Source organism: Dendronephthya gigantea, unplaced genomic scaffold, assembly GCF_004324835.1.
Source record: "Dendronephthya gigantea isolate DGI-Jeju-01 unplaced genomic scaffold, DenGig_1.0 000023F, whole genome shotgun sequence".
Lineage (NCBI taxonomy): Eukaryota > Metazoa > Cnidaria > Anthozoa > Malacalcyonacea > Nephtheidae > Dendronephthya > Dendronephthya gigantea.
Window position 1 is genome coordinate 1,347,941 of NW_021163033.1, and position 18,824 is coordinate 1,366,764.

The window sequence follows — 18,824 nt, forward strand, 5'->3', positions numbered from 1 at the left end:
ATGAGTATATATTTGTTATCTGAAAATTTAACGAGATTACTGGGGTCCCTAAAATGCTACAGGAATAGAATTCGACCACTGTCGGATAAATAAAATTATGAAGAATAGTTTCCTCAGCACTTTTTTACTGTCTTTATAAATCTTACCCGCTGCAAGCTTGATCCTACCTCCCGTTCCAACTCTAGCTTTCATTCCCAAATCCAACCACCCAAAGTCCGTTCATGAAACTAAACATCAACATATTTTATTTGGCAACGTTTTATGAGGGCATTTCAGCTCTAAAGTGAAAAACAAAAACTGCATGCATGCCACTTACTTAGCAAAGAAATTATTGATATATTTACATACATTGGACTAGGAAATTAGGAACAGCAAAAGCATACGCATAAACTATTGTAAAACAATTTAAGTTAAAATAAACGTTAAATATTAATTATTAACGTAATTGAATAAAGTAGCTAGCTATATAATATGTTACGAATAATCTATGAATTAAATTCAGAAATTACTTTAAGTACTAGTCATGGGTATAGCACAATAATACACATTTAAGCTAGGGCTATTCAATTATTCTTTTGGTACTTTGAATTCAAGTGCTGCAGTTGCCTATTTGAGTTTACATATGCTTCAAAATGTACTATAGACAAACTATAAGTGCTCGAGATTGTCTTCCCGTCTCAAGGGGACTTACAATTGTCAAACACACCCTAAGCACAGCAACTGTCTCATCTTCTTGTGGTCTCATGTTTTTTCTTCAGGAAAAGTTTCCAGAAGGCGAGTAACTTTTTGTCCAATATTCCATAAATGAGAGGATTTACTGAATTTGTTCCAGTAACCCGCAAAACCATAAAAATTTGAAAAATCTGTAGGTATTTCATCATTACGGAATGTTTTTCAACGGCAAGTAATGTGAACCATAAAGCAAGAGGAAGGGCACCCACTCCGTGACAAAGAACGGTCCCGAGACAAACCAGAAAAGTTCGTCGATTTTGAACATATCTGCTTCTTACAGCGTTTGAACACACACGTTTCATGTGTTTGTTTTGATTCATGAGAGCTCGACCAATTTTATAATAAACCACGGCCATAAAGACTGTTGGGAACAAATAAAGGCATCCTGCCTGGTAACCATTACGGAATATTGATATGGTTTCATTTGTCCACTGTATGATACAATCCGCAATTTCAATTCCATAGAGTGCTAAGCCAAGAATGTAGCCCAAACCACAAACAATTTTCAGTCCCCTTGGGCTGATGGTAGGTTTCAAGGGATGAACAGTAGCACGATAACGAAGAACTGCAATGACCAACATCATGTAGACTCCTGCGATATAGAAAATGATTCCTACATTAAAGAAAATGCAGTACAGAACGGAATATTCGAAAAGCTCGACAAATTTCCTTTCAAAGACGTCAACGAATCTCACAACCAAGTATCCCACATCGCAGATCGCAAGATGTAAAACAAGAAAGTAGTAGTTGTTCTTCTTCAGCTTCTTTTGTCGTGATATTGAGACGATAACCAGAGTGTTACCGAGAATTCCAAATAGAATGACTGAAACATAAAAGTATATAAGGGCATCATACATCGTCGTTTCGTTGAAGAATTTACATTTCGGCGGTGACTTTCGTAGAGTGATTTGTTTTGATCATTAAACTAAAGTTTCTCTTGAAAGGCAGAACAAAAGATAGCCTGCAAACAGTAGGCCATATCTTCAATTGATGATTTCATGGTCACGTCTGCTTGCACAGAAGACAAGATGGAACGATACTGACGGCATGATTGTCATAATATTAAGAAATGCCAGATGTATTCCACCAGTGAGAAAACGGCGTTCAAGAACGTAAAGCCCATGGCTGAGGAGATGCAAAAATTAGAAAAGTAAATTTTGTGACAAAATGCAAATTACAAGCAATATGACTGGGTAATGAAATTTTTATTCTGAATAAAAAACATTGTTTAGGAAAACCCGACTGTTTTTTAACAACAAGAGCCCGAGACACGAGTGCATAGTGTCCTTGCCAAACAGGGTCAAAAGCATCAAAGAAGATGAGTGTCGAGTGTTAGATGTTGATAATTGCATGCTGAATTCGGAATGAAGAGAACGGTGTCTAGCAAAAATTGAAATTATATTGTATATGCAATAAATATAGATACGGGTGAGGTGACTGAGCAATGTGAATACCAATTTTCAACCGAAATCCTATCTTCTTACTAACATACCGAAATGAGAATATTCTTACCATTGCACGAATGAAAACATTCACTATTAGTATAATATTTGGACCATGGTTGCCAGAATACGGAGTATGTCGTTTTCCATGGTCGAGTATACCGGCCGTTTTTCATGGTCGCCGTATTTAATTTTTGGTGTTTGAACTCTTTCATTTTGACGACGTTTTTGTCCTAAAAATGCAGCGACAGATACACTTTACGCCCTCTTGAAGATGAAAGCTAGTTGTCATACAGCTGGAATATTTTACTTTGCCTGCATGCAGTAGTTGACAGAACGTCGGATTGTATTTCACTTTGAAACTTTGTTTACAATTTTTTGTATTCATGCCAACAATTCATGCAGATGCATTCACATGCTTTCAGGTATATTCCAGTTTCTAACAACGGTTAAGAAAGGGATAAAAACCTAATTCTAAGCCAACAGCCACATGAACAGCAAATCTAAAGGTGATTTTAGTCATCACGGCTATGACACTAAATGATGCAATCCATGAAATTTTGCTTAAAACGTGCTATGGCACCATTGGAAGCACTGTGTCTTATACGTAAGGTTAAATATATCCGGATTAAGATAAGTTTTGCTTTTTACAAAAGTGTTTTGGTCATCAGTGTTTAAAGGCATGAAACAGTAGGATTATTGTATTAACGATAGCGATCACTAACAGTAAGTTCGCACTATATTCCAAACATCGCTCCTGCCGCGAAGCACCATGGTACTAATTGCAAGCAATAAAAGGCACAGTGTGTTCGCCACATGGTAACCGCATGCGGCCCAAGCACAGCGGGCTCAGATTTCCGTTGTGAAATAATAAGCAGGAAATTGTATTCGCAGGGACAACTAAAGAAACTTGAAGGGGTCTCGTAGACAAGAATGAGTTGCAATATTACTGAACAAATCATGCAGACGTACTATTTTTAGGTCGAAAGTACGGTGTAATTTCCGTTCCTACGAATCGTATCTTTTTGAAATGTGACCCCAACAGTTCATTAACTGCACCAAAACAGAGGATTGTTGCATGTTTGTATGCCATGGTAAAAATATACTGATTTATGTTTGGAAACAGTCGAGCATCTTCGAGTAACAAATAGACAAATTATTCATCAAATTCTCGACGTTTCGACCTTTCTCTGGCAGGTAGTATGATGTGTTTCTGTTGTTTGTCTGTTCATGGGAACCCATCGAGCCGTTTAGTGGTTGTACTCAATAAAATACAAAGTAGCATCGAGCTGATGACAGACCCAGTCAGATTCATAATAGTCGAGCTCGCATCATCTGTGTCCGCGCTATACTTTGTTGGCCGGCAATAGGAGATTACTGACAAGCACATTTTATCTTTTGCGTGACTATTTGTTTTGACTGAATTACTTCTTCACTTAATCCTAAAGTTATTTAAATTCATATATGGAGCCGTTAATATTAGACTACCCTTGATGAAGTACACTTTAGATCAAACCGAGTTGAAGTACCTGTATAGACTATTGTGAAACGTATTCGACAAAGAAACTGGTGGCTGTGAGTGAGCATATAGTTCAGATTTGTGAATTTTCGACAGTTTAATGATTCATGCAGAGATTTAACGATTTTCTTATTTGCAAGTACTTTGCATGGTTCGTTTAAATCTAGAGCTATTCTACGCCATATAATCTTAAGTTGTAACCTTTTCCTAATATGGAAACAAACCCAGACAGACATGCAGGTGAAAAACAAACAGAAAATACCCCGGTAAAAGTGTTTAATTAAACATAATAAAACAGAATTAACGTGAAACATGCAATTAAGTTGATTACCAGACAGAGTCAATGCCGAATTACGATAGCGTGCAGCTGCGAAGTTTTACAATAAACAGTTGATGCATGCCCAAGGAGAAACTATAATTTTGTTTTATTTGAAATGACAGGAGAAGTATTTTAGGTTATGCTATCAAAATCGTACCAATTTGCTTATCTTAGGAGCAGGAGTGGTTTACACATGCTCTTTTGGACTCTTTCTAACAATTTTCGATGAAATTTTGTCCAGTATATTGCTCAGTTTTGCCTTACTATTACGTAGAAGGCGAGCATTCATAGCACAAGGCATGATGTAGACTGTAGTTCCAATGCAGTATCCTTTTGGCTTATCAAGCTTTTCTATTGTTATGATACAATCATATTGTTCTCACTTCCCAATTGGCCATTCCTACACTACAGACACAATTAGACAAGATAATTGCAAACAAACTATCCAGGCTATCCTTGCTTGGTTTACAGACTTCATAGCAAAATATATTGGGGTATCTTGCGTATTAAAGAAAGTGTTGCAAGCACTGATAGGTATATTTAAAAATAGTGATATGAAAACAAACAAATAATAAAGTTTTAATTAAAAATTGGATTTGTGGCCTGTGGTTCGCCATAAGACACGGAAGCTCTGGAATTTTTAACGAGATGAAGTGGTTGTATTTGCGCTGTTCTGGACACAAAACTCGCATCTTTAGAAAACTTATTGCACGGAAAAAAGTGCATACCAGTATTCTTACGAATGCAATGTATGTTTTGCGAGCTCAAAGTACGTGTTTTGGCGTTAGTGACGATCATAGTTATAATGATCCTGCATAAGCATAATAAACTGAAGAGGGTCCACCGGTGAGGTTAACTTGCCCGCTTGAGCCTATAACCGCGGGAAATTACTGGTAAAGTTGCTGATATCGGCTGAAAAATTGATAAACAAAATAGCAGGAGTTGTAATAGCAGGAGTGTTTCACTATAATATCTCATCGGCTCTCCTTGCAACATTCTCCAAAACTCTCAGCGGCTTCAACATGCCATACGTGTTGATGGATTGCTCTAGTCGCTGACGTTTTCAAATATCCGTTATATTTTCTACGTACATTCTTTCCTCGTAGCTGCGCTCTAAATTGATGGTAACTACAGTAATGTCCAGAATTAACCTAACAAAAACTGCGGTTAACCGAACCGCAACCGAACCGCAGTATTAGGTTATTTCTGGACAGTACTGTACACAACTTTCTCGAAATCGGTTAACCCTAGGGCAATGAATGCTGTCAAATTAGTTGTGAAGGCTCAGGTTCTTTCAAAAAATATAACATTACTCAAGTTTGTGAAATCCTTAATTAAGGCAAGGCATTTTTAATTTACAACTACGTCTCATAAAGGCAAAACGCCGGTAATTGGGTGGAATACTGTCATTGACTTTACATACACAAATGAATTAAACCAGCAAATTGTTTGGACTAGCTATATTGCGCAGATTGCTTCACGAGGAAGGCTCTTAAGAACATAGCAAAACATACAGGTATACCATTCAATTCTGTCCCAAAACGTTCGCAGCAACGGCAACATGAGTTCTGATTATCACACTCAAACAAACACCCTTATACTTATAACTGCAATCTTGCGCAATAAGCATTGTGTCTTCTATATATTTTGCTATACTTTTGATGAACGTATACGATTATTGAGACCTCGTATTGAATGAGTCCCGCCAGGCACAGGGTGCACAAACCACATGTTTTAGAACTTGCCGCTGTGAAGGACAGGAAATACCGCGCATTTTAACGCACCGGAGGCCTGGTGAGAGAGAATTGCTTAACTGTGCGCTGGAATATGTTATGTCTACGATGTTGTGTGGCGCAGAGCATACGTGGGCCGAACTATTTAACTTCACGAATCAAGATACTGAGAGAATAGTTTTGTATTGGCATCAAAAAACGTTTGAATACGTTTAATAGAACACCTCTGGAATGGAAACATGCAATAGTCAATGTTCACTATTCCCGACTTGCATTCGTCAAAGCATTTCCACATTGTGGAAATTGTACTGCTATATATGCACATTGTCAATGTACTGCTATATACACATTGTCAATGTACTGCTATATACACATTGTCAATGTACTGCTATATATGCAAATCGCCGAGGAAGTCCTTTTGCGCAAAAGAGCTCAATTTCGGAGTGTACTCACTGTTAACAGTATCAATGGTATTCATCATTTCCATTACCAATAGAGTGATTGCCAGAGAGATTAGTACCCATTTACGATTTTTCGTCCGGTACAAAATAGACGAATAAATTGTACCCATGCAGAATGCTCCTCCTTCATAATGAGCCCAGGAAATTTTTTTATCAGATGACTGCGTAATGGTCTTTATAGGAAGGAATTCTAAATGTAGGAAAAGAGGAAACCCGGCTTTTAGCGCCATGAAATAGTCAGAATCTTTCCATTTAATTACACTGGAAATTTTTATCGTTTACATTATCATTTGAACTGAATAGAATAAAAATTGCTTCGGTTCTGCCTTCAATCGGGCAAGTTTAATTTCGATCAATAATTTTCATTTTTAAAATATTTGATCATTCCTTGCTGTTATGACCTGAAGAAAGGTATCATTGCGGTATGGGAAGCTAAACAACTGCTCTTTCATACTGCCTAATATATAAGGATTAATACTGGATAAATATAATATCATTAAATTCAATATAACCTAGATAAAGAAGGTCTGGTAATTTTAATCTCGTCATAACTCTGCAATTTTTAAGCAAATAGATCTACAATTTAATCAGAAATTGATGAGAAAGTTGAGACACTTGTCGAAAGTTTTGTCCCACTCGCTGCACACGAAAAGACAACTTCTATAAAACAGCCTCTAATTGTTTTCAACAATATCTATCCCGATAATAAAACATGCATTTTGGACGAAACGCCCCCAAATTATAGATTAATCTCCACAGTCAACAAAACAATATTCTTTGCTTTACGCTTGCCATTGTGCTGAAACTATAAGAAGAACGTATTAGGACGTCCCAATCCAAAGCTGCAGGATTAGCTAATTACACATCATTCTTTCATAAGGTGTCATTACGTTCATCCAAATGTTCCTCCCCCAGGCAATATAACTGATTGGATAAAACATTAATGTGTGTAATTATTTGTATTGATCGTGTAGGTTTTGCTTGTCCACACAATGGAAAACTCAGCTCGACACTTGGAAAAACCTTCTAGTATAGACAGTGTCTTTGCTAATGAGTATTTTTGACAGCGAATAATCAAAAACATTATGTTGACAGCATGTTTAACTGTAAAGCCTATCCAGAACATTTAGTGCTATTTAAATAAGATTCTTTGGTTAGCAAAATATACGAATTTTTATATATCAATTACAGTTCTGGGGCCGGTTGTATCAAGCCCGTTTAGCTTAAACGGTGGATAGGTCAAAATTAAATAACACTCTTACATCTCTCTTGAATGAGTCTACTTGAATATTATGCACTGAATATGTAGTTGTAAACATTAGCTTTGTCTTAAGGTTAGAAACATTTAGTTTGCTTCTTGAATAAAGCAATAGACTTGCTTTCTATTTTGAACTTATCCACCATTTAAGCTAAACGGGCTTGATACAATTAGCCCCAGCATGGTTCTGCTGAAAAAGTTGTTGGACTATCTATAATTGTCCTAATGAAATTCAGTACTGAGAGCTAGTCATCAGATTACCCGCGACTGAGGATGTTTTGAGGACCAGAGTTTAAACATATTTATGTTTATATGCATGTACTTATCACTGAAAATAGTTTCACCGCATGCTTAACAAAATATTCCCGTTACAAATTTAAAACAGGCCCAATCTCATCATAATTGGTGAAAAGCGCCGTGCATGGGTCATGCATGAGTTAGAGTTCACCTTCATATACGCGTTGAACGAAACTATATTATGTTCTTAGCTTTCACCCCTGGATTGAGATGTACCCCTTGTTGTTTGCCATAAGTTGTTCACTAAGTAATATTAAGTTCGCTTTGAACAGAAATAATATACCTTGATCAATCAACGTTATAGTGCGTGAAACTAATTCATTTTAGATTACCTTTGAATTCAAAAGGTAGGAAATATATTCTGCGCAAAAAATTGATATTCAAACTTATTTTTATAGCATAAATCTTTGAGTACTAGCGCAATAGCTAGCATGCATACGGCTATCGAAGATATATAGCTAAGGCGCATGTCGTAAGGCGCTCTGTTTTCGTTGGAGTCTCAATATACCAATTGAGTTTCCAGTATATATCGCTAAAGATTTTGAAGCGATTCATCAACTACAGGGGGATATATTTCTGCAGTGGAGATTTTTAAGGCTTTCGGAAAAAGCTTCGGCAAAATTGCTAATTTTGTTTTAATACTTTTTCAAGGCTTAGGAAAAATAATTTAGTATGACAGTTTCCAACAATGTTTATGTGCCTATATATGCGTGATTACACTGAACTAGGTAAAACCCAGAATTAAAGTCTCCTTAAGCACAGCGTGCATGCAAGCACAGTTGAAAACATCTTAAATAAGACATCGCAAACAGGTTTCTGGGTTCGCGCGACGATGCCAACTTTAATTACTACGATGCATGTTCATAATTTATATTTATGAACCTAATTCTTAAAGCTCGTGCTTGCCAAGTTTCCGACAAGCTATGGGTTATGACAATTGAACACAGGAGGGTTGTGTATAAATAAAAGAGCATACGAAACCATATTTGTTTAGCGATACGAATAATTTAATTTGTAAAACAAAGAAACTTTACAATGTTCAATATGGGAAGAAAGATGCAAGAAAGAAACTTGGAGATAATTTCTTGCATCACGAATAACTTTGAACGACGTTAAATTTTCGTGTTGAATATTGTTAACTATGGTACAGACTGAGTGCTTATGTCAAAAAAACGTTTTCACTCAATGCTGTATATATACATATCAAACTTTCACCATATGTAAATGAACATTTGCTGAAGTTCGGGTTCAGGCCCTTTAGCTCAAATTGTGTACGCGCAATATGCCGGAAAGACGCGTGTGCGTCAAGCACCAGATTGTTTTGCTTTGAATCCACTACGATATCTGGTCCAAAGCCAGCCAAAAAAAAGAAGGATAATGCGTTATATGACATTGAGGTACAAGAAGTCGACAAAGACATAAATCTAGTGCGTATTCACAACAAAGGCAGGCTATAGTAGCAGCGGAATCTTGCCGCTTAGTCTCACGCGTAACCGAAATAACAAAGATTTATTGGGAATTTTGATGTGAATTGATAAAAAATATTCAAGTCATTTAAAAATATTCATAATTTTATACACTTACATGCTAACATGATATGCTAAGGCCGGCAACGTCTCGTGCATGGGCATCATTCATAGTTTCCAGCCTGAGCTACATCTATGGCAATGCTGGATATCAACAGCAAACTAAATACCAACTTTAGTAAATTGACTCGCATTTTGACAGGCCAAAAATGCCTCGAATCACGACGAATTTCGTATCAAAATGTAGCTTTCCTTTCGAGCTATTCAAATTTGGTGGTAACTACCGCGCAGAGCATGCGTATTTCGAACTATGGCTCAATCCCCCAACCCATTGACGCGCGCACTGTACAAAGTCCTAATAAAATATCGCTTCACAGTCTCATTTCAACTCGAAAATGACGAGCGGTAATTACGTCTATTCACCACGCGAAATAATTCAAAATAAAGCTTATATGACTAATTTTCATATATCTCGGGAAGTTTTTTCCAACTTGTTCACACAAAGAGCAAGAAGCAAAAAACCGCAAAATTTACCGACATTTCGCAGCTAATTCGGTGAAATATGAGCCTCACAAAATGGGTATTAGGCATTTGTATTAATTAAGTTTGATATGTGCACTTATTTCAATTGTAAAACATGTATTATAAATTACTTAATGTGTAAGGGCGGTTTTTCACTAGGCGGAGATTTTTGTCGTGTTGTGTCCGGCGAAGGGAATCCGCTGAGGTCGAATTCTCCCAATTGAAAAGAAAATCGAGCGAATTTCGTTTCATTGAAAATTTCCACCTATAGTGGGAAACTCAAAGTATATAACATCGTGCAAAAATAAATATTTGACCATCAAAAATCCATCTCAGTACTATCCAATCATGACTGCTTTGAGTATCAAAGAATTGTTTCTGCAATTTTGTAAACTACCGCGGACCTCATCGTGGAGATCTGTGCATGCTCGTATAGACAACCACGCACTGGATGCGTTCACATCCATTATTGTTGCTATATAATGCAATCTATAGTTATTAGTTTTTTTTTTATAAAACCTCCGGCAGATAATATTCCACGGCAAGATGTAATCGGTTAAAACAATGAAATAATGAACATACAACATAATTAACTTTTGGCCTTGACTTAGGCACTGCGCCAATTTCGCTAATTATTAATAAATGAAAACTTATGAATCTCGCGAGAAAGTTTGTTTTTCCAATTTAGACAAAATTGCATTAATTATGAAAAGCCAATTAACTCCGTTCTGCGTTTGAAAATAGAACGGAAAAATTGGGCGGGGGAGAGCGTTGTAGCAAAAAGCTATATCTAAGACGATCAACTTGCAAGTTGTACAACTTTGAATTGAATTTCTGCTATTCGGCTTGCAGCCAAAGCCCCATGTTGCATCTCAAGATTAAATTTAACCATTCCAAATTCCAATATTAGAGAAACTGGTTTGAATTCATATTCTGCACTTTGTTAACGTTGCTACACAGACACAACTTATATTAACTGGTACATTGATTGCAAAAAAAAACATACGGTTTTTTGGACGCAAGCATAGTCAAATAGCTCAAAGTCATATTTGGCTTGTTATAGGAATTAAGTGCAGATGATCAATTTTTCTGCTATGGGTTCAAACCACGCAATGAGATTGCAAAAGAAAATTAGAGAAAAATAGGCATCGAGTTTGAGTGAAGCCATTTGCAGAAATAATTCTCGACCTTCGGATATTAATATTAAGGCCGTCGTTTTTTTTGTATACTTTTGGCTTTACTATAAGCCACACTGAATTTGATCAATGAATTCATTCAAAAAGCGCTGACCTGTTAAACGGAATATCATATTCCATTATAAACGTACGTGTAGCTTTGACGTTTAAAAATAAATAAACTTAATAAAGAGCAGCGATGAAGATCTTTTAAATAAGATCCTACCAAGGACCAGTTCCAAAAAACTTTAAAAAAGTTTTTTTTTTGTTTATTTAAGTTGTTATAGCACATTTTCCAAGGACTATTATAGTTTTAGTACAAGGTGGCCATTAGTTTTGGCCACGCTTGTGTTCCTAATTGCTGTATAGCAGTACCCCATACTGTCCTGAACAAAAGTGAAAAAGTTATATTTTAGTAGCAGCGTCCTCGTCCTCGAACGGGCAAAACCCTTTTAGGCAAATACCCTTTATTGAGGAGTAAGCCATATTTACAGACTTTGTATTTAAAGCCATTATTTTGAAAAGATGTTATGAGAAATGCATTGCAAGTCTATGAACTCTAATTCATCAGTTGTTTATTTGGCAAGTCTACGAATTCTAGAATTCATCAGATGTGAATGCACCACATACTAATGACTATCTTGTCAACAGAAACAAGATTCCAAATTTGAATCCGTACATAGCTAGCTTTGTATAGTAGTCTAATAAATTTAGATCGTGTGTATAATATACAAGGTATATAGTATTTCTTTTTGCCCGCAATGTAAATTACATTTACCATTTAATTTGGGCGTGATTTTAGAAACTTACGTTACTTCAACTAGAATTAGCCCTATATAAAAGATGTCCAGTTAGACTTCAGATCACATCAACTTTTAATTAAGTAATTAGACTTACTATATATAAATTGTCATAGCCTTGCGATAGCTACACGAATTTCCAAACCCTCGTCGGCACTCATATAAATCGAACGAACTCTATTTTGAGGGTTTAAGAGGTTTACACGATTTGTCTTGCACACATTTTGACTGTAATTGTGTTTAAAATAAATAAAGCAACACCGTATATAAAATCGATTTAAATGAAAATTGTCTATAATAAAGTCTTATACCGAACATGCAAAAATACTATGGGTTCTAGCATACTGCCCTATGAAAAAAATGCTTTCCCGGTGACTTTTTGCACGCAAAACTGATGATCAAAACTGCCTCAAAAGAAGCCTTGTGCACGCTGTTTTGTATAGCTCATGCAGAGGGCAGTAAGAAAAATAGGCGGGATAATGTCCTGTGAGTTTCATTATGTTTCTGACAGAGCAAGTACCGCGTATGATCAGTCACTGACATCGATCTACGCAAGTCCCATCAAGATTCTTCAAACGAGCACGAATTGCCGCGACAAAGGACACAGGAAACGCACTCGGAGCATGGCGGAATGCGACGGAAATGGCCCATAGAATTGCGAGACAAAAGATCGCGAAGGTGGCTTTTTGCTCTCGTCTTAATTTAAAAAACTAACAGTCTTTTGCAAAGCAAACATCGATCGATACATTAACAAATTGCGTATACGATTCTCGGCATTGCTTTTCGTACACGCCACCTCTCCTGAAACCAACTTTATCCAGTTTCATTTTGTCCATTCGGCAGGTTTACGAAGCGTGTTTTCTATAGTAGTGAAGTATACACAAAGCTCTCGTAATATTCGACGCATTCAGAGCCGCGGTGGCAGAAACATGTATATATTTTGATGCAAGAAACGATCACAAATTGGTGTACAAGTCTGAGTTGCATGCGATGTTTTTACAAAGAATCCTTGTGCATGTGAGGACTATATTTTCGGTCGCTGTGCGCCATTTGCTTCGTTAAAGAGAGATTATACAGGCAGCCTTTAGAGTATAATACAACACCAGTTTGAATCACATATGCCGAGTACGCTTGCATCTGTTACCAGAGCAATTCGCGAGAATATATTTCGTGAAACCTAAATATCGATGACGATAGCGCCAATCGTTTTCGTCGACCGCAAATTCTAAAACAAGGTATTCGGTATTTTATCAACTTTTCCATGCAATTCTTGGCGTTCAGTGGTATCATAGTGTTGCAAATTTTAAGTACAATGCCTCTTCGTATTTCACCAAGTTTACCCTGCCTACGTTTCGCTGGCTACAGCTTAGTATAAGGAGTAGTATGGCTCTGTTGCCAGACGGATTAAATATCACTAATTTCGTCATCTAAATCTCCTCGGCGCGTTGCATGAAGCTGACGTGACAAGCGGTTCTGTTTTACTAATGAATACGCAATTGTGAATACCACAGATTCGAATCAATTCACTGGCTTTGACGTTTAGGTTTTGGCTAGGATATATATAGCGAGCACCGAACTGGCCCAAAGGCAAAGTTTATCAACGAGTAATGTCATCAAAATACGAACCTGAGCATACAAAATAACCGAAATATAATGCCGTATGACTAGGGAAGTTCAAGAATCGTGACATTTGTCTCGCCGACCAGGAATTCGGCAATCATTTGATCGGGCTAGCGTACACTGGACTAGACTATACATGGTTTACCGCACTATAAAATTATGTTTAGATATTTGATCACACGGTGATCGCGTCAAGCATCAATTAGACTTTGACTAATACAACTTAATAGCTCTATGTATTTGGTCTTCATCGACGATTTTGACTGACAACGCCGGTCGGCTATAGTCGGCCTTAAAACACAATGAACTAATAGAAACGCCGGATCGAGAGATCAGTTCACTTTCGTTTGATTCTGGTCAGAAGCATTTGATTTTAGTGTACCTTCAGAACCTGTCCTATACTTTTACAAAGTTGAGGAAGAAATAAAATCGGAATTCAAAATTTTGAGATATATCATTAGAAATACTCTATGACGGAACACTGAGTTGATTTCGCTATCTATTCTATATGTATAGCCACAGTCTTCAGGTTTATGATAAAAAGAATTTCTTTATCGTTCTATATATCGTGTCGTTTTTTTCCAAAGAATGGAAAAAAAAATCTCCTTTCTGTGCGCGAGAGAGTGTTTTATTTTGCTGCGCCGTTAAGTATAAGCCATCTTGCTAAATCATGCTAAATGTTTAAACGAAAAACACCAAGTGCACAGCACTATTTCCATCTAATCCGAAACATACGGTCAAATTGTTTGAATGTCAGGGTCAATGGATGGCCAACGTGCAAATATCTGTTCAATTAGTACAAACTTTATTTTGTTTAGGCTACGCGAAATCACTTAGTTTATGTCAGCTGCATACGCTTGGCCAAAATATAGACTAGCCACCCTCTGTTCTCACATGCAAGCCGGTAACATCTTGCCAAAACTTTCATTATTTTAGCTCATTTGCCTCATTAAAATGTTTCTGGATCTAAAACAAACATTTAGAGCACTTTGACAGGTTTAAATTTGCTTTTATTTACAATAAATATTCTCATATATATACACCGTAGGTCAACATTAATCTTCGCTCTATTTACAAACAGTTGAAATTCCCGCAAATATCTCGGTGTAATGATTAATGAATATTACACACGTCAGGTATAACCGTTCCTAGCTTCCTTCAGTCGATAAAGCAGATCTTATCGCAGAGGATTGCCCTTTGCTTTCCACTATTTTATAGATAGCAATTAAAGTTCTTTGTTGCATTTTAAACTGAATAGATTAAGGTAGTGATTTTTAATCCAAATGTTTACTTAGTCTTAGATATTCTTTAATTTAACTGTACATATTAGTTCGCATTTTACACGTATATCGAACTCAATTCGTAAGGCATCTTGAAGGTCAATTTGAGAGTCTGAGATAGAGGTTTTTTGAGGAATCGCAAACATTGCACGAACAAGGCGTACAAGAGTTCAAATGGTTGTAATAAGGTGGTAAAAACGAGGAATAAGACGAAGGCCATTGTAGACTCGTGTCTCTTGCCGGCGAAGATATGTAAGGATTTGGCCAAGGGAGATAAGGACTTGACATTGTGGTCGAGATCTTTGGCGTATCGATATAATTAAGGCCAGAACAACTCGGCAAAACAAAGTTACTATTGAGTCTCATGTTCAAGTCGTTGTACAGCAGTGGACTTGCCGGATACCCAGGCGTTTCCCGTAAACATGACTTGCTTGCATGCTCTTCTCGTACACGTTCCTGCCGTTTGAAGCGAGTTTTTCTTCGCAGGAAGCTGCCGTTTTCGAACATGTTATAACTCTCCGGGTCGAGCGTCCAGTAGTTCCCTTTCAGCGGCTCGTCCGATTTGATTCCCGTCTTAACAAAGCAGTCGTTCAAGGAGAGATTATTCCGAATACAAATTTTCCAGGCCGGATAGGTTTCGCGATAGAAAGGGAACTTATCCCGAATGAACTTACAGATTCCGTCAAGGGTCAGCCGTTTTTCCGAGGATTGCTGGATCGACATGGCTATCAAAGCGATGTAGGAATACGGAGGGCGACGTCTCGATTTCTTTTGTGAGGTTTTGTTCTTGCCGGAATCGGGATCCACGTTCAACGAGTCGTTTGCGTCGCTGCCTGCTCCCAAAACCGCGTAACTCTGTTGTGTCGAGCTCGTCTGATGATGCCCGTGACGATCCAGTCGCGGAAGCGTCGAGGGATTTTGTTGAAAGTCCTGCGATCTCTCGCTGGTTTTGTACTTGAGCGTTGAGTCACCAATCAGAGAGTGTACATTGAACTGAGTACATTCCCTGGTCGTCTGAGGTATCGGAAAGGCCATCTCGGATATCGATACGAAGCGCACACCAAATTGCTGAAGAGGCTCGAATGAAATTGTGCTTATAGTTAGGGTACTAGCGACGAGATGTGACCTCTCGCGTTGTTAATGTTGTATAAGCCAGGCCTTCTCGGAGTGCCTGTGTTTTAATCTACGAGCCCTCGTGCTGAGCTCTCGCCCCGCACTCAGAATAGCATGTGCACAAACAATTATGGCTATTTTGCACTACAGGTGTAAACGAGCCAGTCTCGTTAATCAATTTCTCAGGCCGAGCTTTTTGTCTCGCGCGCTCATCGAACACTACAACGCACAATGGAATTAGTCATTTGTAGAGTAAGCCCCTCCTTAAAGTACTTGTAATGAGTAACAAGGACAACGCTACAATATCGCCTGAATGAATAAAATCAATCTTATCTCGACCAGGCAAAGCGCTGAACGCCCTGAAATCGTACTGGTTCTTCGCTTTTTTTTGAAAATATTTCGGAATTTTCGACGCAGTTCATTGGTCATAGCGACCCCGCTAGCACGACTGTCTCATTTCATTATGATAGCAGCCCGTCCCCCCAAGACAGTTTGCACTCAATTATATCCTGTATTGCTGGCTAAATACGTTTTTGTTTGCTCATCAACGGGGAGAGGAAGCTGCTATTGTTCCACTTCAAATGATCATGATTAGCATTTTGATCAATGAATTAGCAAATACTGTGGCGAATTATCGCTTGTCCACCCATAAATTCACATGTCATTCAAAAGCCGAACTTGTCTGGCAAGAAAATAGCTCTTATCTCCTGGGTTCTGCCGGTCGAGAGATCGGATGAAGCACACGAAACGTGTTTCGGTTTTCAGACAAGCGCTGAGGGATGGATCCCTAATCATGCAAAGGCAATATAAACAGCTTTTTCACATCAAAACTTAAGAGGACGTCGCTTCACTTTCAAGGAAAGCTTTCGTATAGGTTTAATAATATTAAAAATGGAGTGACGAATGACTGAAATGCATCCAAACTTAGAATATATTGAACTTTTAGTTTAACAACCTGTAGCACACAAAATGTTCTAGGAATATACGTTAAAAACTTGACAGTTTGGGGAAGTTTGAAATTTAGGCCAAGTTACTTGTGACGGGGGACAATTTGATTGATTTGTATAGAGCGTTCCAAAATGACCTGACGGCTTTTGAAGACGTAATCGCGTCACGCTTTTGAAGATCTTATGAATTTTAAAAGATTCACTACAGCACATTAGAAAACTACAATAACATCAACCAAGCACGATTTACAACGAGTAACTGAAGTTATTAATGCATAACTATATAACATTTCTTGAGGACTACAATAAATGACATCAAGGTAATAAAATGTAATATTTTTTGGTCAATAATTGACTATAAACCAACAATAACCTGTCTCAAAATATAGTTCTGGCTGCAGTGACATTTCTGGTATGTCCTGCGCCTGCACAATTGTATTGATATCACGAAGCTGGTGTAGTGTAAACTTATGTTTCATTATGTGTATATATAATATCACTCAGCTTGTTTTTACCGTTAAAGTTTTCCCCTTACCACGCAAACGTTTGCAAATATTAGTCGCACCCTGGGAGAGAATGATATATTAATGTTTCATATTTTGTTTAATCTTATGTCTAATGCCCTAGATAAGCCCCTCAAACTCGTTACGTTCATGTTTTTGCGATCCGCGAGCTGTTTTGCGTCGGTCGTAGTCGATTCGATGGACATTCTGTACTCGTTTGGTCAGAAATAAACGCTTTCGTGTTCGTGGTATTTGTCATTTTTAATCAAATCTTTAAGATTTGTTTTGTCTTTTTCAGCGGGAGTCTCGATGGGCGAACTCCGCAGTTGATCTCTCGCGAAGCGAAGGGAATACGTTCGGCCATGTTTCATAAACTCGCTGAGTTCGGCTGCTTTCAGGAAGGATGAGACCCCCTTGTTCACCCTAGGTCGTTGTTGGATTTGGACCACGCGCGAGGAAAGTGGAGAGGGGTTTCTCAGATCGCGAAAATCGTACGCCAGATCAGAAATATGGCAACCAGTGGAGTTCAGGAAGGTTATAAAATAGCTCGCTATTAATATGATAATACCAAAGTCCCGCTGTTCCGGTTTCCTCTTCTACTACAAGAACCAAATAAGCACTTTCCTGCATGCTGTTACATTCTCTAACAAAACTATCACGAGGCAAAATGAACCCAAACAATCTTCGGTCACCTTAACCCCTTGTGAAGTATAACGCAAAAACAGCACAGGACACCCACGGGGGATGGACAATGAGCTGGAGAACATTCGCGAGGTGTCTTACGAATATAGCAACAAAATTTGCCAGCCAATCTACGGACCCACACACAATGTTTTGTTTAAATATTGTTTGCTCTCTAAGACGCAAACCACAGGCCTCGAAAACTCGCACAAAAAGCTCGCAAACCCGAGACAGGACACAGCAGGACGATGCTTAAAAGAGATATTTATCCTGGTCTCGCAAGAGGATTGCAGTTACCCCATTAAACTCCTTAAACATGTTGTTGTCACTTTCAACTGTCCTTACGATTATACCATATTTAACCTTGAACTTCAACGGCCAATATCCCGAAAGCTCGTTGCTACGGTAACAGTGACGAATGTCGTATCAGCGCTGAGGAAACTTGTCCAGTTATTAAAATTGCACATTGTCACTTGCAACTGATTTCGCCAATAATGATTTTGCGTAAATAGGCCAAATATATAATTGTTCAAGAATGATAATGTTAATGTTATGGTCTTGAGAATATACATGATAGAGACACGATAAAGCGTTTAAAGCAAGATAAATTCTTTTAGTTTGAAACATTATTAGCTACATTCATATTTCATTTATGCAAGCGTTTTGTATATAGAAAATTATACGTATAAAATTTTAAACCGCTACACCACGCGCCTAAACCTAACCAATGAATTTATAGCCCATCTGAAACTATATATTCGAAATAGTGGAACCGACTTTTCTCTTTCCTTGTTAGAAGTTGCATGAATTCAAGACAGAATGCTTCAAGTATGAACTATAAAGTGCAACTTTTAATTCAACACCAATGGAACAATTCTTTGAAAATAGCTATCATT

General features: G+C 37.7%; 1 protein-coding gene across 1 annotated transcript; it reads right to left on the reverse strand.

The window, feature by feature from the left end:
- Positions 1 to 14,405: 14,405 nt before the first annotated feature.
- LOC114522563 (forkhead box protein D2-like) lies at positions 14,406 to 15,892 on the reverse strand. Its single transcript, XM_028543282.1, has one exon. The coding sequence runs from the start codon at positions 15,717 to 15,719 to the stop codon at positions 14,784 to 14,786; it is 936 nt and encodes a 311-aa protein (XP_028399083.1). The 5' UTR covers positions 15,720 to 15,892; the 3' UTR covers positions 14,406 to 14,783.
- Positions 15,893 to 18,824: the final 2,932 nt, after the last annotated feature.

Excerpts from the sequence above, each read along its gene's own strand:
- LOC114522563 (XM_028543282.1), bottom strand. The coding sequence starts at position 15,719 with ATGGCCTTTCCGATACCTCAGACGACCAGGGAATGTACTCAGTTCAAT.